Consider the following 26,057-nt stretch of genomic DNA (forward strand, 5'->3'; position numbering starts at 1 on the left):
TTGCCCTTCTTTATGTTAAAAAGCCAATCTCAACTAAGTATTGGTTTCATGGCATTGCCACTTATCACCAAAACCCAGCAAAACTCAGGTGCATGACATGGAAAACAGCACCAACACTGTACACAATAAATATACAAAGCATATATTTGACATGGACAGGTGCACTGTCTCTGGGTGAAAAACTGTCTGGATGGCCAGACCCAGAGAGTGGTGGTGAATGGAGTTAAATCCAGTGGGCAACTGGTCACACCTGGTGTTCACCAGGGATCAGTACTGGTGCCAGTGCTGTTCAGTGTCATTATCAATGATCTGGACAAGGACATCGAATGAACCCTCAGTCAGTTTGCAATTCAAACCAAGCTGGGCAGAGTGTTGATCTCCTGAAGGGCAGGAAGGCTCTGCAGGGGCATCTGGACAGGCTGGATCCATGGGCCAAGACTAACTGCATGAGGCCAGCAAAGGTCAGGTGTCAGGTGCTGCACCTGGGTCATTCACACCAACCCCACACAACATGACAGCCTGGGGGCAGGGTGGCTGGAAAGCTGCCTGGTGGAAAAGGACCTGGAGGTGCCATCTGACAGCAGCTGAACATGGGCCAGCTGTGCCCAGGTGGCCAAGAAGGCCAATGGAAACCTGGCCTGTGTCAGCAATAGTGTGGCCAGCAGGACCTGGGCAGGGATTGTCCCCCTGTACTCAGCACTGCTGAGGCCACACCTCGAATGCTGTGTTCAGTTCTGGGCTCCTCATGACAAAGTCATTGAGGTGTTGGAACACTTCCAGAGAAGGGCAATAGATCTGGGGAAGGCTCCAGAACATGGTTCTGATGAGGAGTGGCTGAGGGCGTGTTTAGCCTGGAGAAAGGAGGCTAAGGAGGGACCATATACCTCTCTACACCACCTGAAAGGAAGCTGTAACCAGGTGGGAGCTGGTCTCTTCTCCGAGGTAACAAGTAATAAGACATGGGGAAATGTCCTAAAATTGCACCGGGGAATATTTAGATTGGATATTTAGAAAAATTGCTTCACTGAAAGAAGTAGATCATTAGAAGAAGTTGCTCCAGGAAGTGGTGGAATCACCATCCCTGGAGGTGTTTAAAAGATGTGTAAATGTGGCACTTGGGGATCTGGTTAATTGGTGGACTTGGCAGTGGTGGGTTAACAACTGAACTTGATTTTAAGGGTATTTTCCAACCTAAATGTGGTTCTGTATGCCTTTCCTGGTCTTTCAAATCCATATATGGAAGAAACCAACCAGTAGATAAATGCTCTTATCATAGCTGGCAGCAGCCAGCCTGCCCACCTTTTAATAGAAGGATGGGCTGAAAGTTACAAAACGCTCCAAGCTTAGAAATGACAGGCTCTCCCACAGCCTTCCCAGAGAATCCACTGGAGAGCAAGTTACAGGCACACAGAGCTGTCTCTGCCCTCCTCTCCCCTTCCCTCTTCCTCTGTCCTCCAGAAACACACAGCCAGCACATTATCCAAATCATTATAGAGAAGGGCAAAAAATGTTTATTTCCATTAAGCACAATTTGTTTAAAGTTTTGGGGTTGTTTTTCTCCAGAACCCTGGCAATCCATCTGTATTGCAGGGACAGGGTGACTGCCTGGCAGAGTGCCATGGCTCTCCACTGGTCCCAACTGCAATCCCACACAAATGCATTTATGGAAGCTGTGTTTAAAAATAAAACTATGTCCAAGTGGAGAAAATCTGGATTTGTTCACTCAGGGGAAAAAAACCAAGCCAAACAACTACAAATGCTGGATTTAAGAAAAGGAAATATAATTTATAATACAGATTAAAAATAGTTGTGTATTTTTTGTTTTATTCAGTGTTTCCAGTCCATAGTATAATCAGCTGTATTTCAGAATCTGCCTGATTAGGATTTCTGACTTTGATTTTTTTTTTTAAAGCTCTTATTCCAAAATAGTTTTTGGAATAGCATTCACATGAAATGAAGTTTTAATACCAACCTGTTCTTTTATCTGAAGCAGAGAGTAATGTCCACTGCTATATCCCTGAGGATTGTTGAGTCTACATTTCTATTTATCTTCACTTTTCTCTTATTATATTTTCATTAAAAATAAGGACCCATACAGCTAATCTTCAAACATTTTGCTCCTGTTCTCCAACCCACTAACAAACTCCACTCACCAGGATGCTGCACTCAGTTCCTGCTATGTTTTCATTTGATGTGCTGCTAGGACAGGAGTGTTCTAGGATGTGCAGCCTTAGAACAGGAGTGCACATCCCTTCACAGCAGCCTGTCACGCTGCAGGTAGAAAATGTTCATGAAACTTTCAGCCAAAGGAGGTAAATGAAGGCAGAAGGTAAATCAGAAATGTAAGCCTTCTCAATAGGCAGGTAGCACCAAATCATCAGCCAATAACTCAAGTGCTAGAAAACTTAATAAAATGCCACAGAAGGGAAAGAATCAATTCAACTTTCTGGTAGGGACCTGTCAATACTCTGCTACACATTTCACCAGTCACAGTGGTAATCTAACCACTCTCCTCCCTGTGAACTAGACATACAACTTCAGCCTGATCTGATGTCTTTGCTCCTTACTTCCTGAGCCTGACTACTTCTGAATATACAGAATTTTCTACACAAATCTATTGTATTCTGCTATTCAAATACTCAACTAAGACTGTATTGGTCCCAAGACATGTGGTGTTTATTTCAATCTTAATTAAGCTTCTTAAACTCCACTGCATGAAAACCTTCAGAATTTTAGCCCTCATCTTCAACTCTTGGGGCTATTTTCTACCCTGTATTTTCTTCACATACATTTCTATCAAAAGGCTTGTAAAATAAAGTTTTTCAAATTCTTCTCTCAACCCCAACCCCAGGGTTCACCTGTGCTGTGCATCAATAATGAGCAAATCATAATGAAAAAAAGTCACACTCTCCAGATGACAAAGCCAAGTCTTCACAAAGCTGAACCCTGACAGCTGATCTTTTGGTGGACACTGTTCTCTCCCAAAAAGCTCAAAGAAAACATCTAAAAATATCTTAAGTGCTTTAGAGAGGGAATGGAAGCAGCAAAAACCAATACTATCAAGTTCACTGTTTCACCCTACTGTAAAAAGTAAACAGAAATAGAGATGCTTATTCTAATTACAGGTGAGAATGTGCTTGCTTTTGAAAGAAAGTAGGAAAATTTCCTTAAAGAAATCAGGAAAATAGTTGTGCATGTCCAGCCATACTTGCAATACCTACTTGTGCACAGCAACAGAACAGAATGGCACAGAAGCCTGACTGTTCTTGGGACAAACAAAGGGAAATCCATAAGAATAAAATCCCTCAGAATCAGTCCACTCCTGTCCTGTGCCTTCAGGGACTACACACTCAAAAAAGCAGCTGTCAGGTCTGTGCAGCACAAAACTGACACAAATGACTCCCTGCCAAAGCATGGAAGGTAAAAAAGTATATATATCACTACAGATTTCCTCACGAGGATAGACATTATGCTACCTGGCATTTTCAGTGGTGTACAGGCTCCTGTAGTTCCTAAAATACCCATGTATTGTACCTAAGTAAGTATTTGTATATTTAGGAGATTTTTCTCCTCATCCTCCTCTGAGGAAAAAAGTTATCTGGGCTTTCATCACATCCAGATAATGCAAAAGCATTCAGCACTTGCTGCTGCAAACAAAGGATACATGAACTCCCCCAGGCAACAAACACCAGCTCTGTCCCATTGCAAAGCGCACAGGGGACCTGACCATCAAAGGCTGTAAAGAAAGAACAGAAAGTACCCAAGAGGTGCCGGTTTGGCTCTCCACACCCGCCTTGCCCAGCACTGCATTAAGCTGCACATCCTGTTGCAGCAGCAGCAATCTGAGAAAGGAAATCCGCTGTGGTGACAGACCTCCCCCTGACACTGACAACAGAGAGGGCACCGCAGCAGCACCGCTAACACCGCGGGCAGGAAGGAAACCTTGGAAATACCCTACACCTTCCTCCTGGTCGTTTTGAAATCACGGAAGTTGAAGACTGACCCAGGTGCTTACCCCTCTACCACTGCAGGACACCAGGGGTTATCTGCTGTTGTTCTGCCCGCCTTAGTTTAACAGAACCACCAAAGGAGAAGGAAAGCGTGTCCCACACTGTGATACATCATGTAGACTCTCAGGCAAATCTCGTGACATCCCAGGCATCAAGACATGCCTAAAGCTGAGGAGCAGCATAACATAGTCTGTGAAGCTGGGTTTCCATCTTCCCAAGTACTGAAACTTTTAGCACCAGAGAATATTCTGAGTTTAACAGATGGTTTCTTTGTTTTTTTCTTGCATTCTTGTGTTTACTTTGCATTCTGCTGGGCACAAGTTGCCAGAGAGTATGTGAGAGCTGCACATTTTCAGGAGTTGCACACAGCTGCTCCCCTGGAAGCTTGGTATGATGTCTGAAACACCTGGGAAGTTCTCACTTCTAGCTGTATTCTGGAGAACATGAAGATAAAGGAAGCTCATGGGGGTTTTTACATTACATAAACTAACACATAGATCCATTTATGGATCACTTCTCCATCTACTACACAAACTGACTAGTTCTTGTCCATTCAAGGCTTGTCCCCAAGTAATGCAATCCCCCAGGACCTTGGTGAGCATTACCTCCCCACAGCCTCCTCTGCCCCCTCCCACAAAAGTAAAGAGTGAGCCAGCACTGCTCTTGCCTGCGCAGTAACACTGGGATAAGTTACTGCATCCCAGTTACTCAAACCTCTCCCACTGCTCCCCTGATTTCCCTCCTTACTCCTCTGACCCTGGTATATAGGGTCAGTGATACATTTCCACTCAGTATCATCCTCCTGTTAGCACTAAGTTTTGCCCCTTCTCTTCTTTAAAAGCACAAGAAATCCCATGTTTGGGCTACGGCTAAAGTTCTTCACAGAAACCATTTGCAGCCTTTCTACTTTACCCAGGAATGGAACATTGTAACTAGAACGTTGTTTTAGACTTAGACCCCAACACACACACACACAAATAAATTCTAGCAATTAAAGTTTAACAGCTTGGTTTATATCCTGTACCATACCTTGGCAGTTGCAGAAAGTTCTTTCCAGAACTTGCCAAGATGTGGGAATGGCTGTTTCTGAGCATGATATTAAACTGAGAGCTCAAGTCCCACTAGGATTGGACTGCAGTGAGCAGGTTTTTGTAGGCAAGTGGTTAAGCAGCTCAGTCTTACTCAGGGATGGTTTGAAAGACAATTGCTGATTTTCAGCAATGCAGAAGAAATAATCAATGTTACCCAAATCCAGAAAAGCCTCTTGCCAAGGGTGTCTCCTGAGGTCACCAAGGCTCCTGTGGATTAAGAAGGGCAGCAGAACAAATCCACAGATTAGCAGAGGAGAAAAGTTTAACAGAAAATGTGTGACATGGGAGGATTAGTGCCCCAAAGAATGAAAGCAAATCATAGAAAAACAAGAACACAGGAGAATGAGCATAACCTGCCTTGCTTCACTTCCTGGAACTGTCAAAAAGGCAATGCTCAGTGCACCAGATTAAAATGCTATAGAGGAAATCTCAGTAGTGGAAGGTAAGGGAAAATTACTACATGGTTCACAAAATCTCTGGCTTGCTTTTGGAATGGGAAAATCAGACCCAGAAACCCTTCTTCTTTTTAGTTTACATGGCAGAATTTTAATGTTCTTTTGAGCGAGCTGGGTCAGTTGTAGCAAAGTTATTGAACTGACAGCTCAATCAACTCTACAAGAGAGTAGACAGCAGAGGAGGAGTGGAATGGAGACACTATCCATGGAGAACCCTCCAGCTAATCTAGAATATAGAAAGAGTATAGCACTACAGCCAGTACAGCCCAGGTAAGCAGAGCAAGGGGCACAAGAATGGTCAACCTTTACTTCTCTAATGTTTTCAACCTTTATTATGCCACTGTACATGGAATCAAAACATCAAGACCTTACAGTACTACAAAGGGGTTTTTTTGTTGGTTTTTTTTGTTTGTTTTGTTTTTTTAATAACTACTGGATGCAGAGAATGTTAAGATGAAGGAAGCATATTCTGAAAGTTTCTCTTGAAGTCACACAAACATGGACTGTCTAACTTCCTTCCTTTTGATCACGGGATTAGATAAGTAGAAAAGCTGATACATAAGAAACATCCCCCAGAAAGCCTGGCTACTACCCTTTATCCTAAGGGCTGACAAAGCTCAGCTCTGGACTTACACCCCACAGATCACGCTCAGCTTTTGGATAAGTCTTCAGCAGCACCTGTCAAACATCAAGAGCAGTCAGAGCTCCTGTGTGTGCAGCTGTACTTCCCATGAAATTGCCAATGTCTCTGCTGTGTCTCTGCTGTAATTCTCCCTTCAACAAAGCTTCCCAGCTGGCACAGCCAGGCTGCCAGAACCCTCTTCATTTCTGTTAGCTACTAGCCCCCAGAGAGCTGTATTTCTAGGTGCATTTCCCTTTCTCAAGAGACTCTGGATGACACCAAGCTGTAAGCAAATGTAGGTAGCACCCAAAGTACATTTAAGCCAGCCTGCTCATCACTTTGCTGAATTTATGTGCTCTTTTTATTGTGCACTAGGAAATTTAAATGAATGTGGAGGGACCAATAGCTGTCCGAGTAGAATGTTTTAATGATTTTTATTCACCCCCTGCCTAAATTAATCCCTTCTCAAAAATAAACCAGAATTGAAACATACTTCTCTTTAAAAAAATCCTCCTTCAAACAAACACATTTTTACGGTACTGCCCGTGACCACTCGATAGCTAGCAATGCTTGTGCAACTGCAAATGATAGAGGAGGGAGAGAAGGGAGAAGTACACTAGAATAAGACAGGGAAGAAACACAAAAGAAGACTTAGCCTAAAGGGAAAATAAAAACAAATAAGACCATAGAGAAGACCATGCTTAGACTGACCTATATCATATCCCCATACTGCATGAGCAGAAATCACAAGAGATTGAAGAGACTGTAGCACTCCTTATCCATTCTGTTCCAGCAAGTATTATTTATGGAAGAATGAAGTTGCCTTTCAATTACAAAGCATTACTTCAGCTTGAAACCACTGCTCCCAGTGAGACAACATGATGAAACCATCTTTCCAAGGGTGAATTTAAAGGCATTTGAAATGGTCTGAAATGAACATAGCTGCAAAGGTGAAACAGCTCATCATTTCTCAAATGGAGGAAGAAGGACATAGGTGGAGATTACAATCATCCCTCACTGGTGCTGCACTGCCAGAAGGTATCTGAGAAAGGAGCAGAAAATGAAGTCAGAAGGTGGCTGAGACACAGGCAGGTGGAACTAGAAAAAGAAAAGGACCTGTAGAAGCACAGGAAGGTGAATGAAGGGTTACATAAAAGAAGATGACAATGGTTTGCACACTGAAAGCAGCAGTGGCAAACCAAAGAGGCTGTGCTAGTGGCATTCCTCAGGCACTGGTTTTCTGATTATTTTATTTAATATCTTCATTAGCAATCTTAGCACAGTAAGTAGATTACTGATAGACCTCAATATCTACACAGTGTAACTGGCTCCACCACTTAGCAGTATCATGCAGAAGGGAGAATCAGAAATAGAAAAACACTGAGTAAATACAAAATTAAAATGATGATGACATAACAAAAATAGACTCAATTTCTCCAGGATTAGGGTATTTTACCTGAGGTTTTTAAGAGTTAAACTACTGAAAAAGACACTACTGAGAGTCCTATTGAATAGCTTCACCCAGTTCAGGCATCCATGACTAGAAGCAGAAAAACAAAATTATAAAAAGTCTTAAGAATTCAACTAAATTTTTAAGTTACAGGCTCAAAAACATAGAAAATCCCTTCCACACATTCCATGGCCACAGATCCTTATAAACTATGAATAGGAGTATTTGGCCTAATGCAGATTCTTTGAGTGTTAACCACTTTCTGGCAAGAAATAGCCTACCTTAATCATAAATACTGTTGCTGCACTGGAATAGTAACTGATTTGATGCTATAAATGGGCATTCTGGGGTGTACAGCACTAACTGAAATCTGCTACCCAGAACACATTTGTTGCTGGAGTTCCCTAAATATTCTCAGAGGAACAAAAGAACTAGGAGGTACATCATTGGAGATCAAATAAAAGAATCTCAGGTTTCAGATTATTCAAACTTGCATTCCACTTTATAAACAGAGCAATAAGTGAGCAGCACAGAGGCAAGATTTAAAAAAGAACATCAGAAACATCCCTCAGGAAGAAGCAGACAAAGCAGCACTTCACTGACCTTTAAATCAGGTCTGGCACACTCCCTGGTTCTGGTGTCTTCCCTCATGCACTTGACTGACAAGCCATCCTAGAGAGGGAGAAGGAACTCTGCCCTTGTCAAGGCAGCCAGGCTATGCTGGACTTCTGCAAGGATCCTGCAGATACCTTGTCTCACTGAGATGGCTGGGCTGATTAACAGGAATATCAGTGACAAAGAAGTAGGTCAAAACTTCATTTTGATTGGTTAATAACGATTTCAGATTTTGTCTCACAAGCCTACCATCTGACTGTTGGGGCTTTAAAATGACATAAGCCACCTCTTGCTACTAATTTTCTTTTCCTTTTTGCTGTTTGAACAGGGAAATTACTTCCTGTTTGGGGAAGACATTGAATGCTGGAGTAATTAAATGAGTTAGAAAAAGAACAACTAAAATAGCATTTTTTATTCCTCACTCAACTCTGTTTACAGGAAGGCTTGACACTCCTTCCTGTCACAGCAACAGGTAAAACATCCAAAGAAAATGTTGGTATGCCTTCCACAGGCACCAAATCCCATCTTCACTATTCATGCTCATTTTAACAGGCAAAGATGGGAAGACAGTAAAATAGTTAAAATACAAGGACACAGCTAGAGTGTGAAAAGCCTGTCTCTGTGTAGCTTACAACCACAGAACAGAGAGTGCCAGACATGCTCCTAGAAGGTCTCATGCTATAACCTAGTTTTCAACCATGTTTGTACACACTCTCTGCCTGAGCTCTGACTTCAAGGCACTTGTCTTGACTCTCACTCTGTTGTCTGTGAAGATGCCCTCTGCTGCTTCTCATGCATCAGCACAGATGATGCTTCATTTGTTCCCTTTCCGTCTTCAATCTTTTGCATGAGGGTAGCTCCAAACTCTTTCCAAATTTCACCATGGCATCACTTCTCCCCTGCTTTCACCTGGGCTAAACCCATTCTGTCAACTGCCAGAGAGGGCTGGTCCCAGCTCCCATCTGCCCCCAGACCCCTGCTGCAGCAGACATTCCCAGCAGCCTCAGTTCGACACTGGTCTTCCTCCCCTCAGCTGTGTTTTTCATTGTAACTGGACCTCAAGTTCATAAATCTAGTTTTGCTCTTCTACCTCTGGCTCCTACCTCAACCTCTGCTTTTGCTCCTGTCCCAGCTACCTCTTTGAGCTCCCCTCTTAGACCAGTCTCTGTGAACTCATATGACCACCATATGCTATTTAGAAGTCATCGTCAATTCTCTCAAACTCTCTTCTTGCAATCCAGACCTTCCAGATTCCTTGTATTTCTCACCACATCACCCTTCTTTTGGATCAGAGGGAAGTCCTCCCTTACTCATCTTCAAAATTCTTGAGTTTATTCTCTCCTACTTCTCACTCACCCACAAAGCCAACTTCCACAGCCCACTTCAAAAATCCAACCAGTGCCTTAGCATTTTCTTGCATTTTGCTGCTTCCACTGCAGAAGAGCTTGCCATAAACATATACACAGCTCTGTCACTGCTAGATTTCAAATCCCTTTTTCCAATTCCTGCTTTGCTGGAGTGACATAAAGTCACTTCTAAAACAGCTAAATGCTCAGAAATCTTCTGCCTTTCCCCCCAAGGTCTATTTGACTCTATCTACCAGCTTGACCACATCTAGATTTAGAGAAGCAAGGGTGTGGGTGTGACATTGCACCTAAACACAGCTTCACAGCTTTGAGCAAGGACACTCTGAAATTCTAAGGGCAGAACAATATGCACAGAGGCATCTCAGCTGAACTGAGAGCCTTGACTACTGAGAGTGTTTTTCACAAAAAAAGAGGTAAGCATAATATACACATTTATATATGGTAAACACATTTATATATTTTCTTTTACATATATATTCCCACCTTTCCAAAAGCTCTTGTTGGAGAAGATACTCATACACATATTCTTCCTCCCCTCTGCTTCTAAGTAGTCAACTTTCACTTAGGACATGGCAGAGAAGAGACCACTAGATTGCCACTCTGAACCATCTTCAGAAACCAAGAACTCATGTTGAGATTTGCACATTTCCCTATAGTCATTTGTCACCACAGGAGTATTTGAAACCCTACATTTCAGGGTGAAAAGGGAGATTGAAACCACTACATTGCGTTTCAGTGACATCACTTGATAATCAGAAGTACTCTCTGACATTAGTCCTTAAAACTATGACATGAACACGAACTCCTTCCTTTGCCTGTTCCACCTGGGAGCCAAGCACTTCACCGTAACCAGTTTCAAGTTCTTTAAGCAGGAAAAACTAAAATCGCCTATCATGGCTGGCATGGCTTTTATACCCAGAAGTTTTCACATCCATGTGGCAAAAAGGGCTTGCTTGCTGACAAAACCCCTTCCACACACTTCCTGAGTGTTTACTCTTTGCTCTTACTTAGCCTAAGCAAAATATCTTTAAACCTCTTGGGCACAAGCACACTTAAAACTTTCAGGATAAATCTGTATTTCCAAATTAAACCCCCTTTCCTTATTGAAAACAAAAGATGTGAACAAACTTTCCATTTTAATTTATGGCATTAGTCACGTAAGAATCATCTTCACATAACTTCAGGGAAAACTTCTATTTAATGAGGCTTTTAATGGACCATGCTGAAAACAGAACCAAAATTTCCCTCTTTGCATCACCTGACTTATTGTACTTGCTCAACCCACTGGAACTGAAAAGCTGACTTAAAAACCTCAGACAACTGGCAAAGAAAGTTCCTGAAGATTAAGTTCACCCTGTACATCACAGCAGAGTGAAAAAACTATTTCCCAGCAGGAGCTGGTAAGGCAATTTTCAAAGGCTGCTTTCTTTAAGCTGTGTTGCAATGTGAGTACAGATGCCTTCAGCAGTGGACTCCCAGCAGAAGGCAGGTGATCCAGAGCTGTCCAGTTCCCTATTCTCACCAGGGACATTAAAAAGTGTTTCTGACTGTGACTTCCCTCTCCACTTTGCATCTCTCCACAAGCCTCCTTTATTTCCCTCCATCCCTGGCAGCTGAAGATGACTGCTGAACTGGCATCTCCCTCCTCTCCAGCCAGTTCCTGTCAGCTCAGTCAGGCCACCAGTCCCTGCCAGCAGCCCACAGGGCCATCCCTTGCTGCTGGTTACAGACAGGAAAGAGAAGGTGTGTGACCCAGCTGGCCTCTACTAAAGATAAAGTTATCACAGCTCCAACTGTTCCTATCTACATCTGCTGGCAGGAGGAAATAATCAACTTGTCTGAGCTGGAGCAGGGAATATTGGAGAGCATGAATCAGAAAGCTTCTCATGCCACCTTACCATTACTTCTTATTTGCGTGGGAACAAGAGGCAGGGTGTTGAGGAGGCGAGGTGGGGAAAGGCTTTTACATTTTTATGTAAAACCAGAGATAAACCTTCCAGGTGCCTCCTGCACAACTGCAGCCATATGCAGTGTCTTATGCATACAGAACTACACTGCACTGGAAGCTCAACTGTTGGCAAACAGCAAGCACTGCAAGATCTCCATGCATGCCCTGAAGTGCTAAACTCCAAGCCAAGTCCTCAGAAAAACACAGAGATTGCAAAACAGAGATGTTCTTCATGCAGCTTCCTACTGACCCACAGCTGTGGGACCAGTTTGGGCCTGGTTGTAGGCCCTGGGTTATGCACATCAGCACTGACATTCAAGGATTTTTAATTCTTCACAGCAGCTTTTCAGAAGAAAAATACAAAGATTATAGCTGGAACTGCAATGTTTTAACTAAAATACAATAAACTGTCCTCCAAGGCATCAGGCTCACCTTAAGAAGGCCTGGTTTCTGTTGCTTTACTACCATCATTACCTTAATATTTAGTAGCACCGGAGTGCCTGTTGCACTCTCACCTGGAAGTTCACCATCCAGGAGGTCACTTCAGCCCCTTCAAGTTATTTCCTCCATCGTGCATTTTTATCATTAGCCTATTTTATTATGTCTTTAGAAACTGGATCAGGACATCAGAGACATGCTTATGAACCTACAGCAGCTGTGAGCCTTACAAGAACAGAACTGACACCCAGGTTCTTCTACCCTACCTCAACTTGTTGAGCTTTTCAGGTCTCTGCAACACCAGCTGAAGTCAAGGATCCTGTAGCTTGATAAAGCACTGTGTTTAGCACAGCTTCTTTAATCTACTTGTGCAACTAGCCAGGAGCAGAGTCTATTACTACTTCCCAACTTCAGGGCAATACTGTAAGCTTTGACCAGCTCCCAAGGCATGCTGAAGGCTCTGGAGCTGCTTCTCTGTGAAAAAGTTAGTCAAAGTTCCTAAAGCTACCAAATATTCCTTCTTTTGCAAGAGAGCAAGAACTGATCTCTGAACAATACTCTTTAGGACAGTCACTGGTTGTGCTGGGTTTGGCAGGGATAGAATTCATTTTCTTCTCAGCAGCAGCCTGTGTTTTCAACTGGTGACAAAACCAGTGTTGATGACACACCCAATGCTGCAGTTATTGCTGAACAGGGCTTGCACACTGCTCAGGTCACCTCTGCTTCTGAAGCTGCCCCTGCAGCCTGTGGATAGAGGTGGGCAAGAGGCTGGGAGGGGACACACCTGGGAGATCTGAGCCCACCTGTGCAGGGACTGGCTGGGGTCTTAGCTGCCTCCTGGGGTCAACCCACCACCTGGGTAAACCAAGATACTGGTTTACAAAGTACCTTTGAAATTTGAGTTCAAGCTACTGCAAAACTCAGATTTAAAATCATGTGATAAGGTTAAAATTCGAAGTGAATAATACATTTCAGAACATCTGGCAGACACAGATCAGACATTTCTGTTGTTCAGGTGAATGTCCAAGGCTTTTTTAAAATCCCTTTCCCTTCTCTACACACACATAAGCAGATATCATTTTAAGATAAAAACATGGAAAAAGAAAAGTTGTAGCTACATTTAACATACTAATGTAATGTGACATTTTCAGCCATGCAATTTAAAAGAAGGAAAGTCATTTCACTATCAGTGGATCTTGGAGTTTTGACATTACATTTTTCACCCTATTCCATTTGTTTTCTTTACTGATTTCAGCTGTTCCAAGCTTTTCACATCCTTCAAGAATTATTTAAAATATGCTAACAGAACATGCCCTTTTCAACACTGGCACAGAAACAATTTCCCTAATGTACAGATAAGAAGATGACCAAGATATATTCCCAATTCCCTGAGAAAATTAGTGGACAGTCTGCTAATCACTCTTAGCTAGGCCATGTCATTACTTATGGGTATGACTGCTAAGTGAGGCCTGGCTGAAGAGAACACAGGAACATGCTCACCTTAAATGAGAGCTACTCATGCAGCCTTCCAGAACATAAAGGGATGCTACAAGGGAGATAGAGAGGGACTTCTTATACAAACATGGAGTGATAGGACAAAAGGGAATGGCTTCAAACTGAAAGAGAGAAGGTTTAGATTAGATGTTAGGAAGGAATTTTTCACTGTGAGGGTGCTGAGGCACTGAAGAGGTTGCCCAGTGAAGTTATGGATGTCCCATCCCTGGAGGTGCTCAAGGCCAGGTTGGATGGAGCTTTGAGCAACCTGGTTTAGTGGATGCTGTCCCTGCCCATGGCAGGGGGGCTGGAGCAAGATCATCTTCAAGGTCCCTTCCAACCCAAACCATTCTACAATTCTATGAAGCCCTTCAGGCTTTTCAAAGGGAGTTATACAAGTATGTGTGTGGGATAACCAGCCTTCAGCAGAGGATCAATCTTGTGAAGCCACCTGCTATTCAGAGCAGTAACAGAGAGAAATTTTGTTTAAATCCTCAAAAAAAAAAAATGAGCACTGCAGACACAGGTTAAAGGGTAGACAACAAAAACAGATAATTGATTTTGATGAGGGTGTTTTTACTCTGAAACAAATATTGATAGGCATATATAAAAGTGTGGCTGAGTTGTTTATTCACATTCTTCTCAGTGATGTTTGAGTGTAACAATTTACTCAAAATTGGTAACAGTTCTCTTTTGAGCCAGACAATTTAACAAAAGACAACAATCATCTGCATAATTTGTACAAAATCAAAACATTTTCTTCACCATTATTATAAGACCTCAAGCTCAAAGTGTATTTTCTCAGGTTACGAAGGAGCTCATCAGGCTGGGCTGTCTCCCTTTACTAAGCCCGGTGTCTAAACAAAAAATTAATGAGGAGGAGGGAAGTGTGGGGAGATGGAGAAGGAACGGCTCAAAATAAACCAGTATTATTCAAACGCTGCTAGCTCCAAAATAAAACACAACAATACTGACCAAGTGGAGACACAGAAGACCTGGCACGGCTCCAGTACACAATAACCATTTGTCTTCTTTGCCAGAGGCAAGCAGCAGCTGGGGATGCCACTGGGGGGGATAAATAGCACCATGCTACAACTGGAGGATTACTCCCAGGAGCAGTGTAATACATAAGAATAAGAAATGACAAGTTAGATGAATGCTCTTTGAGAACCTTTTCAGCAAGGACTAACTGTTCCTTTAGGAGAAGCAGGAAAATTAAAAATAAGCAAAAAATGCCAACATAGTTTTGCCAGATTCACTTGATTATAAAAATGAATCAACATGCAAAAGGCTTCACCTGAATCAGCCTGAAATACTGCTAGGAAACCCTGGCAAAGGTAGACCTTGAACCAAGGAAAATTTTGTGAAAGTATAGTACTTTCCTAGGAATGAGTGGGAACTCTTTGAAGCACTCCTGAGATTTTGGAGGATTGTTATACACAGCACAATGGAAACTTCTGAGTGGCAGAAAATTTCTCAAGGGTTTAATAATATAGCAGGGAAGGGAAGCAGAAAACCAGTAACCAGTTGGTATTTATGTACTCATTTATTTATTTATTTACTGGCAAAATGTGCTTTAAAATTAAAGTTATAATATTACCTGAAAGCCTGTTCCACATCAAAATCACCTTTTGGGGAAAGGTATAAGACTGGGATCAAAACAGATGATTCCTTGCAATGCTACGTTGGTCTGTGATATAATAAACACCACTGCATTTCTTACTCAAGTTCATTCTCCACATGGCTGCCTCAATATGAATATACTGAGTGAAAGCAGAAGTGTAGGTGCCTCGGAATTACCTTTGTGGTAATACAACGCAGAAAGAACCAGACCAGCAATACGGGAAACCTTTCTGCTGCAGGGTGTGGGACCTAAACTGGGAGAGTTTTCTCTAGTGCAAATGGGAGGGAGGGAGAAAAAGGAGAACAAACTCCAACTGTATGACATCAAGCTTTACATATAGTAAACCACAGTCTTTTCCAAAACACCATTAAGTGTGTTATGATATGATATCTTTGCAAAATGCATGGAATGGAGACAATTTCTTTCCTGCACTTTTCAAAGCTGACAGGGAAAAGAGCACTACAATGCTGGAAGAAACATTGTGACCAGCAAAAAAAAAAAAAAAAAAACCACCAAAAACAACAACAGGCAAAAGAGTTTGATTTCCACTAAGAAGGTGAAACATAGATAAGCCGGGCAAGAGAACATAAGGATTCAGGTTTCCAGGTCACAATGTGACCTTTAGGCACCTAAATTTCCTAGGCAGTTAGTTTGAAATTCTTAGGTTACATCCAAGCAAACAAGTTACCACAAGAGAAAGGGTGTGGATTCACAGCTCATAAACTGCTGAAGCCAAGTAGCTCTGGAGCAACCCTACTTTCAGCCATGACAAACATGTGGTAAGGTACAAGAGCTTCAGCATATGAAAGGTGCTTTACCCTAGAAGAGAGATAGCACTTAATATGAGCACCATACAAAATGAGTTAACCAGGACTGCTAGGGTGACAAGAAGGAAATGTATGGGCTGATTACCAGGAAGATTTGCTGGCACACAAACATGTTAGACCATGGAGCAATCTCCCATGTGAACTGGTGAGAGTCCAATCGGTTGAAGCTTTATGAAAAACTTACACCAAACAACAGACAAAACATCAGCAGCAATTCTTCACTTCAGGCAAACCGCAGAGCTATTTCCACATATCCAAAGCCCCCCTACCTAATTCAGCCAACCAGGAAAGCTTTACAGGGAACTTTCTAGAATTAAATCCTTTCTTTGTCACAGCACTTTTGCTCCCAGCACAGCATGACACCATCATCGTGCAGGGGGAATGGACCTGTCTCTTTCCCTAAGGCAGCACCAGTTCTGTGACCACAGCCCACCCAGCTTCGATCCCTGCAGTGCCTCAGCTCAGGACCCTCCAGCCTGCAAAATGTGAAACTAAGGCAAACAAAATTACCTCCGGCATTTGAAAATTACTGCAGACATTTGCTACATCCTCAACCGAGGCAGGCTTGCAGGGTTAGTGTCCTGAATATTCATATATTGCTTACTATAGACATGTGTCATAAAAGCTTTAACTAGAGCTTTCCAAATAAATCTATTCTGAGGTATAACAAGCTCTTACACAGCTCAGCTCTGTGTGTTCACAATGCAACAGACACCAGTATATCTGATTACCACTAGCAATACAAAAAGACCTATCATAGCTACAGTTCAGTCTATTAACTATCCTGCAGCAGCAGGGCTGAGTAACCGCAGGTTTAATAGCTGTGACCTGCAGCTATTTGCAGAGACGTACCAATGTAAGTGTATTTTGGGAAGTGTTGTGTGCTGCAATGTGCTCTGTGGTTCCAGGCACTTCCTTGCACTATCAACACCCAACATTTTTAAAAGTCCAGCTCATCTGACAAAGGGACATCAGTCTCTCTCTTCTCCAAGAAACTTACAGAAGTGACATTTTCAATATCTGGCAAGTTCATAGTCTCTCCAGTATATGCACTTCAACACCAAACAAGTTACCAGTGCAATTAGGAAACTCCCTTTGCAAACAAAACTGATTTTATTTACTGTCTGATAAGAGCTTTCAGGGTCAACCTGGGCTCAGCAGAAGCCAGGGAGCAAGGATTACAGAACATGCACTTCCATAGCACATCCTGACTCAGGTGTTTCAACACTGAGTATCTACATCTCGTAGATGCTCTAAGAGACAAAGGCAAGTCACAAAAAGGATGTCATGTCATATTTATTACTGCCATGAGTAACTGACAATAAGACTTCAAGGCTTGTCATCCTTTCTCACTGCAATCTATCATCTTTCTTCCCCTTCCTCCCTTTATGCACTCTAAAACCCAGGGTGATCCCAGAAAGCACAAAAAAAAGTAGCCAACTCATCTCCAGGATGCACTGGTAATGAGTACTATGCTGGGGGCAGTCTCACCTTTGGTTTTCCTGCTAACAGTGGCAATTTCAATTTTAAATATTTTATTGCCTGTAGAAAAAAGCAAAATGGACAAGTAGCTGAAACATGCTAAATACCACTGAATTTATGCTGGCAATATATAGCAGGAACTGATTTTATCATTAAAACCAACAGAACATAGGTTCACACAGCTGGTACTGTGGAGGGCAAGGCACTGGAATTACCACCATGGCAGTGGGCTTTGCAGCAGAATTTACCTTGCAGCAGAAAGAAAGACTATACACAGAAGAATTCAGCTGTTTTCTTCTCTGCTGAAAATAAATGCCTCAAATAAGTGCTTCAAGTAACTTTTAAGTAATAAAAATAGCTCAAGAAAAATGGGTCCCTTTCAAGCTGTCTCTTTCTATGGGAAACATGATGAGAAAAAACTAAGACCTAAGAGCAATTAATTCCCAGTACTTTCAGTAAAGTGAATTTTATCACTTATATTTATATCTCAGAATGACACAAGGCAGTTAGACATAAGCTAACTACCCACTATAATGGTGACACCAATAGAGTAACAATTTATTTCACTTACTCTGTTGGGTTTTTTTTAAATTTGGTTGTATTTTCTTTAGGAAGCAACAGCAAGGGGATTACTTTTACCAGGAGTATAAAGTTTTCCCTCTTCATCCTGTGCTTGCAGGAAGGTTGACCTTCATTTTCTTGGTAATAAAACTTTTCTTTTGCCATTTTTCCTTTTTTTAGACATTTCAAGCTTATTACATTAGTCTGCTATTTCAGAATCCGAAGGCTGTCCCGAGTTCTGGAGAAAATGGGTGGTATCTTCAAAAACAGGTCTGGGACTGCTCATCTAAAATACATGGTATTTTAAAATGGAATGGCAGGCGTGGCTGAGTCACAAGCCCACACTTGTGCTAGCATGAATCTTCCTAGGAAAACTAGGAAAGGAGGATACACTGAGATTAACTTTGGTCCAGATTAGCAACATTACTACATATTTCATGCTCTTTAGTAGATAACCCAGTCCAGGTGGAAAAGATGTTACCTGCAAAGGTTACTCCTGCATCTCTCACTTTCCCAGCTATACCACAGGAGCACTCCCATAGGTCCTGCCCAGAGCCACCTCCTTGGACCACAGGATGTACCAGACTACAGAAAAGGTTTTTATGAAGTCTCTACATTATTGAAGAGAGCAGCCTCTCACACCCTCACCCCTTCACTCTCTCAAAAAGGCACACTAAAAATGCAGCAATAAGCTGTTGGTGTGTTTGTTTTTTGGGTTTTTTTTTATATTATAGGGCAGAGGTTCTCCAAGTTGCCTTGCTACTTGCCTTCTATATTTATGTCTGCTATATTTGACCAGTTCCCACAGAACCAAAATCCCTCACAGAATACTGAAATTATCTAATTTTAAAAAGAAGTCTTTATCTTGAAATTAGTATTACAAGCCTTCTTTCCCTACCACATTCCTAGCACGCCTATGGAGTATGCATGTACCCCTGCATATGGTGGTATTTCATTAACTGCAAAGGAATAAAAGTGTAATCACTGAAACATTAAATGCTTGTAATTTTAGTTTTCTTCCACTGAACTGCCAATAAGTATCATGATAACACAGAATATCCTGCATTAGAAGGGACCCACAAAGATCACAGAGCCAAATTCTATAGCAGATTCACCATGCAGTATGGTTTTTAAAATAGAGCCATGAAAAACACAAATAGCAAAATCATGCTACTTTGTAAAGCATAACACAGGCTATTGCATTGTATTATATTTTGCTCTGAGGTTAGAAAAGTCCCTCAAATATGGCCAAAAAAGTACAGCCATTTCTAGGAATGTTCACAGAGGGAAGGACACCAATAGATTAGCTTCAGCAAACAGACTGAGAGACTCTGCCTTCCCGTGCCCCAAAAATACAGTCACTTGTGCAGATTTGCATCATTAAGTAATAGAAAAGGTCTAGAACAACACAAATAAAAATAGTTTAACAGTAAAGATGGTCAGAAAATCTGCCAGCATTCTATAATGGAATTCATTCAGAAAAAAAGTTTTAGCTGAGATTCTTTGTAGGACGGGTGGACAGATGGGATGAGATTCTCACACATGTCTCTGCAGAGTGGGCTGCTGCATTCTTATTTACACCCCAAGGAGACAGCTAAAAAACCAGAGCACTTGGTTTTTTTGCATTAACCTTAACAGCAGCTGTTCAGCACCTTTGAAAAGCAGGCTCATTACTTAGCAACTCACCTCAGACTTCAGATATAAGAAGGACCAGTACGGTCAGTCATCTTACTTGTCCTATGACCCAAGCTACAGAACTTCTCCTCACCATGACCTCCATCCTAACTGACCTGATGGAATACTTATCTTTGTGAAAATAATAAAACCATTATTTTAAACAGTTTTTGCTAACTATGAAGCTAATTTGATACCTAGTAAAATCTTTTAATCATTATTTCCCCTTACTGGAGCGCCTCAGTTCCATTGTAGTACTACAAATTTCAGGTTCCCACTACACCTTCTATGCCATTATAAAAGAAAATCACGTTTCAAAATCTAAAGGAACTTACAAAAAAATTTGTGTTGGCAGCTTTAGTTCTGCCATGTTTGTCTTTCAGAAGATTACAACTGGAGTCAGGCTGTAATTCAGCATTCAGCAGCAGTCCAGGAGGCAGGACTCCTCTCTGAGGTTAGCTGCAGGATGCAGCAGCAAGTGTTGAAACACAGAGGCTGCCACCTCCAGCTAAGAGCTGGCACCATAGCTTACAGCCCAGGATGTGCCACAACCACACCCCAGTGGCAAGGCACACTTGTGCCTGTCCTAGTGCAGGGAACAAGGTGTGACAAACACATCAGGGTAAGCCAGTATGAGGCTAGCAAGGAGCAGAAGGGGGATGAGCAGTTTAGAGGGAACCATCCTAACAGCTCATCACAAAGCAGGAGGCTTCTCTTGCACCAGTGCTCTCTGTACAGAAACAGACATTCCAATGCTGTACTTGGATAGATTAACACATGCTGGGTAGGTCTGTGGTCACTTACAGGCAGAGACACGCACAGTTTGCTTCTTCTTTCCATAGCCAAAGCAGATGTACGCTGGCTCTGCTGGGGATGCTGCCTGGCCTTGCTGATATGGCACAGGGCTCAGGAGGCTAGTAGGACCCATGGAGAACAAAGCCAGTCCTCTGATATGCTAGCACAATTTTGCAACCTTAAAATGAGTAGTTGGCTTGCCTCCAGGCAACTTTGAAGTACAAGTACAAGCACAGGACAGGCTCCAAACACAGGTCCTTCAGTACAGCCTGTTCTGAACACCACAGTGCAGATGTTTCTGAAGGGGAACAAAGAAAAATGAAGAGCTGGTGCAAAGAGTGGTCTGAAGTTTGAAATGTACTCTTCAAAAGCTCTGTCTTTGTGGCCTCCTTTGGATATTCTCTAGCAGTTTAATGGCTTTTTTTCTATTGTGGCACCTAAAACTGACTCAAGGAGAGGCCACCCCAGAGCAGAAAGGGACAATCCCCTCATTGCCTGGCTGGCCATGCTGGGCCTGATGCCCCCAGGACACACTCGGCTCTCCTGGCTGCCAGGGCACTGCTGACTCATATTCAACTTACCATTGACCAGGACCTCCAGGTCCCTTTCCATGGCACTGCTTGGAAGTTATTTAAGTCAAGCACATTATTAGTATTAATATACAATAACAAAAAGGCCTGCAACATGCAGACATTCAGACCTGAACTTAAAATTCCTCTCAGTCAAAGAGAATCCCAAACCTAAGCAAGAAAAAACCCCACTATAGGAAAAGAAATAGTGAATATTAGAAGCAGAAGAGTCTTAGAGCTGTACAAAGAGTGCACAAAGCTGTGAAGTTGGAACAGCAGTCTAGATCCCATACCATTCCATGGAACTTTTATTCCTTAGTTATTACTTGGTGGAGCACTAATTAAGAAGACTTAGCAGATTAAAGTACGAGTTGCTTCAATATCAAATATTGAAGCTCTTAGGTATCAAATTAGCCTTCTATTTTAAATACTCAGGAGATGCTCCATTATAACAATTGGAGATGTCCCATGACTATGAACATCTACACAAGCAAAGAACATTATTAGATCAAGATTACAAACATCTAAGTAAGGAATTTTACAAGCCCCTCCACATCAATGTGGAACTGTTCAGTAAGTGAGCCACTTTGTTTTGCTTTAAATTTTTATTTACTTGGTGTTTCTGGGTGTTTCCTCATTGTTTTATACTTCATCGTACTAGCATGAGCATGTCACTGTGCCATGGACTGTTGCTAAGTGATCCTCTGCAAACACACCAAGTTCTTGGGACAAAATTGTAAACAATCCTGAGAGATTCAATAAATAAAGTTGCAGCATATCAATTCTAAGAAAATTTGTAAGGAATTAAAATTCCCAGTCATCAACAACTATGCTTAGTACTTCTCTCTACTGAAGATGAAGTAAAATCTGTCAGCTCTTCTTTTAAACATTAACTTGGTGGTATTACTGCACCAAAACTTGGCTAGAGACTGACATATCTGCGCAGTAACAAAGCAGACCATCAAGACAGCATTTCCATGGACAGATTATTTTTCATGCATAATTATGTTGCATTTGCATTCTGATTCCTTAAACAAAAAGACAGCATATCATTACTTCAAAATCACTTTTGCTGTAAGCAGAGTTAGGTTGTACCCACTCCAGGAGAGTCTTGGACAGCAGTTATAAAAAACACCCCTCCAAAACTGGATAGATTCAGATTCATGGAAAAGGCAAAAGCAGATTCACTCATTTGAAAAGAACACATCAATAGTGTCACAGAGCCATGAGCTATGAAAACACCAAGAGACACCTTTACTAACTGCTAAGAAAGTACAGGACACCTGACAATAATCTCCACAAACCCAGGACTACCACAGTTCCTGGGATGTGACCACAGCTTAGCAACCACATAAAAACAACTTTCAAGTCCCATGTGGTTTAAGGACAGTGGGCTGCCCATGCCTGCCTTTTTGAACTCAGTCCTTCCAAAGTGAGCAAGTTGCTCTTCACCAGCAACACTAGTACTTCTAGTTGGTGTATCACTACAATTGGGTAAGGCACTCCCTCTCCAACCCTACCTGGAGAGGTCCTCCTTGCACACAAGTGGTTGGCAGTGCAGAGACATAGTAAGCAAAGCCAGGTGTATGGTGAAAACAGACTTGCTGAAAGCACAATTTAAACCTTTCTCGTGTCTACGTCAGCACTTTGCCACTTCAGAAGACAGGACCTTGACAAGGGAAAGTTGAAAAGAGAAGCTGGAAAGTGAAATTCCACTTGCCTTCTAAGCTTCCACTACACCAACTACCTACTGCTCATCAGGGTACCTCACTAGCCTCTTTCCTTCCTTGTGTTATTTTGAAATCAAACCTACACTATACTTAATACAGAAGTAATATAATCCAATGAGCTGCTGTACAAAGGGCTGGCTACACTAAACTGTACTAGGAAAAAGACATTACACCAACAGATCTTTAAAGGCACTGCAAGACCTGGACCATACTGCATACCCTGAACATGCTACACCACAAGCAGCAGCACTGTCCTGGTCCCTGAGGGTGCAGTACCTGTTCAGGCACAGCATAATCACACCTGTGTGGCACACAGTGCTCACAGAGCCAGCACAGCTTCTGTGTGCATCCACTTCTGTAGACTCACTTGATGCCTTCAAAAGGCTGACTTAGAACAGAGGCTACACAGAGTTAAAGAATAAGGTAGGCAAAAGATTGAGATTTTTGGAAGCACAGAAAAAGTAGAAATTAATTGATTTAATTGTACAAGCAGGCTGAAGAAGCTAAGAAGAGACCCAGCAGGCAGCTACTTTGAAGAAAAGCAATCACAGCATTTATCAAAAGAAAGCAGAGAACTTGAGCATTCAACACACCTGTTAGACAAGATCAACCACCAGAGTGTAGTTTCCTCACCCAACAGGAACCGAAAGCAGTGTGAGAACATGGCCCTTTGCTGGTAGGAAAAACGTCCTCTGGCCAATGGAGGGTCACCAACTCTAACCTGCCCTTTTTGGCTCAGAAGTGGAAAAATTCTCAGAAGCAGGGACCAGTGGAAGGGTCTGTCACCAACAGGGAACAAGTGCTATCTCTATCTCCTTTTTAGTCACTTACTTCACTGATAACCAGCTATTAAGTCTTGCATGGCATGTAAGTCATCACAACAGGCTCGTGAACTCAGTTTCAAACTGCTTTGTACTTAAAAATAAGTTGTTCTGTTTCCCTCTTTATAGCTGCCATTCTTTTCTCAGACACTTAAAGGTTGTTATCATAAAGGAAAGGGTATTACAAAATAAACTCATCTAGGTCACAGGAAAGAACATTTTCCAAGCTAACCTAAAGTGCAAAAGACCTCTCTGCAATCAACATAAATTCTCTACAGAAAGCAGCCAGCCTGTTCTCTAATCTTCCCATCAGTAAGGAGATGAACAATTTAACACTGGCTATGCCACTGACGTTACAGGACACTGCAGTTGTGCAATGAAGCTTCTTGTACAAGAAAATAATTTCAGATGCACTTAGACCTTTGAATAAAGCAAGCTCTTAGCTCCAATCAACAAAATATGACCAAAAAAAATAGTTAAAAAGCATCCCAGATTGCAAAGTCAGCCAAAAATTCCTCTACAACAGTTGTTTTCCTTACATTTCAGTCTTTTACAGTATTAGCTCAGTCCCAATGGCATCTTTTCCATCCTGTCCTGGGATGATTCTGTCAAAACACTGTAAATAACTTCTCTGCACTTTGGCAAGGCACCAAGAGGAAGAATAATTTTTTTTGTAAAAAAGCCCTCGCTAACTACTGAATGCTCACCTTAAAACACACATTCAAATAAGTTAACATGTGTAACAACTTTAAATTAGACACAAACTTATTCAAGGAAGCATGCCAACTGGGAAATTAAATGAGGCAACTATAATTTACTGAAGGAAGTTGATATTGAAAAATTGATCAGTGAATCCTAGTGAGACACTGAACAATCATGGATCCTAAAACAGCAACCAAAAAAACAGTGTAAGTCCATTGCTCAGCAATGATGGAAGCATTTTATGGTTTTGTATATAGATGTAGTTCCTGCTCTCCCACCTGTAAGCTCTGTTGTGCCAATTTTCAAGGCAGCACCACTCTCAATTTCATCTTTTTCCTTTAAATCATGACTGAAATGTGAGCTACCTTAGTGACTGGTTAGTTGACAGCATTACCTTAGGATCCTACAAGCTGACAAGCAAACTTCAACCAAAAGCATAGCAGACAAGCTCTCTTGACAGGCTTTTATTCACCTGTAATATGGGCAACAAGTAATTCTTTTGACTCCTTTTCACAAAAATAATCTTAACATAAGAAAAGAACCATTAAAGTAAAACGTACTGTGGCATGACCATTTCAGTGACAAATCTGCACACTGAAGTCAGGCTTGGGTTTGCCATAATGCACAGCTGAGACACAGAAAGCACACCTGGATACAGAGCCTCCTGGGAACAAAATCACCCTGCTCTGTGGGCAGGTGAGCTGGAGGAGAAGCAGCAGAGCACAAACTGTGACTCCCATGAACAAAGCTGCCTCTCAGAACTGCACAAAGCTGGCTGGCTTTTGTGGTTCCTCTGGCTTTGGGATTTATTCACATTAATTACTATGTCAGCAGGATACTATCTTTATGTTTCTTCCCTGAAGAAACTGAGCAACAGAGAGACTCACAGGAACCTGCTGGAGAAAGCTTCTCTCCAGGCTCCCCCCAGTCTCTGCTTGCCCTCAACCTTCTCTTTGGAAAGGGCTTTCCAAAACAAAGGTCTACTTCTATGATGTGCCAAGGGACTGCTCAGGGCAGATCAATGCCCTTAGGCATCCAGTGACTATTCCAATCCATTTATTAAGCGTGGTTACCCACCCTTGCTCCTGGCACAGCCAGTAGAGAACCACACTAACCTTATTTAGAAAGCTGCAGCAGCAGTCTCCTTCGTGACAAGTTGTATGAGCAAAGAGGGTTAAAAAAAAATTAAAAATTAACATACCACAGCTCTGTGGCCTTATGCTAAAGAAACATACATTTGGGATAAACCACTTCTACTTTGGAGATACTATGCTTATAATCATCTAAATTTCTCCTGGTAATTGACTGTCTTCCTCAAAATGAAACCCTGGATTCAACAATTTCCACTCTACATTATTAATTGCACTGCTTTTGATACCATGCAAAATTACCATTAGCAGTAAATTTTACTGAAAAATAGATAGTGATTAAAAATAAACTGTCAAAAAGTCCAGAAGTATTTTCCATCAAAAGGTCAATATTAGAGCCACTTCCGTGGCTGACCTTTTTTTCCTCTTCACCAAAAACCAAGCTATTTTCAAACCACCATAGAAATATTGCAAAGTAACAACCAAAGGCATGATCTGTCTATGTCTAGACATACAGCAAAGAGGACTATACGTTTGCAAAAAGAAACTAAAAGAAAAACCAAGTGTATTGCTTTCACCAAAAATGCAGAGTTAAAAGTGAAAAATAAATACTTATTCTAGCAAGACCTCACCCTTAAAACACAGTGCCCCTTGGAAAGAAAAAAAGGGGATGGAATAGGAGCAGAAGTTCAGC

At 41.9% G+C, this 26,057-nt stretch overlaps 1 protein-coding gene across 4 annotated transcripts in view; it reads right to left on the reverse strand.

The window, feature by feature from the left end:
* Window positions 1-26,057, reverse strand: part of ITPK1 (inositol-tetrakisphosphate 1-kinase) — a 139,007-nt gene that overhangs the window by 74,281 nt on the left and 38,669 nt on the right. The window contains exon 4 of one of the 4 annotated variants that reach the window (XM_085582301.1): window positions 5,256-5,308. The exons of the other annotated variants lie outside the window; for them this stretch is intronic. Within the exon in view, the coding sequence (XP_085438427.1) occupies window positions 5,256-5,308 (53 nt within the window). The remainder of the gene's footprint in view (window positions 1-5,255; window positions 5,309-26,057) is intronic. 4 annotated transcript variants of the gene reach the window in all.

The sequence above is a fragment of the Lonchura striata genome, chromosome 5 (assembly GCF_050655825.1).
Source record: "Lonchura striata isolate lonStrDom1 chromosome 5, ASM5065582v1, whole genome shotgun sequence".
NCBI classification, from domain to species: Eukaryota; Metazoa; Chordata; class Aves; order Passeriformes; family Estrildidae; genus Lonchura; species Lonchura striata.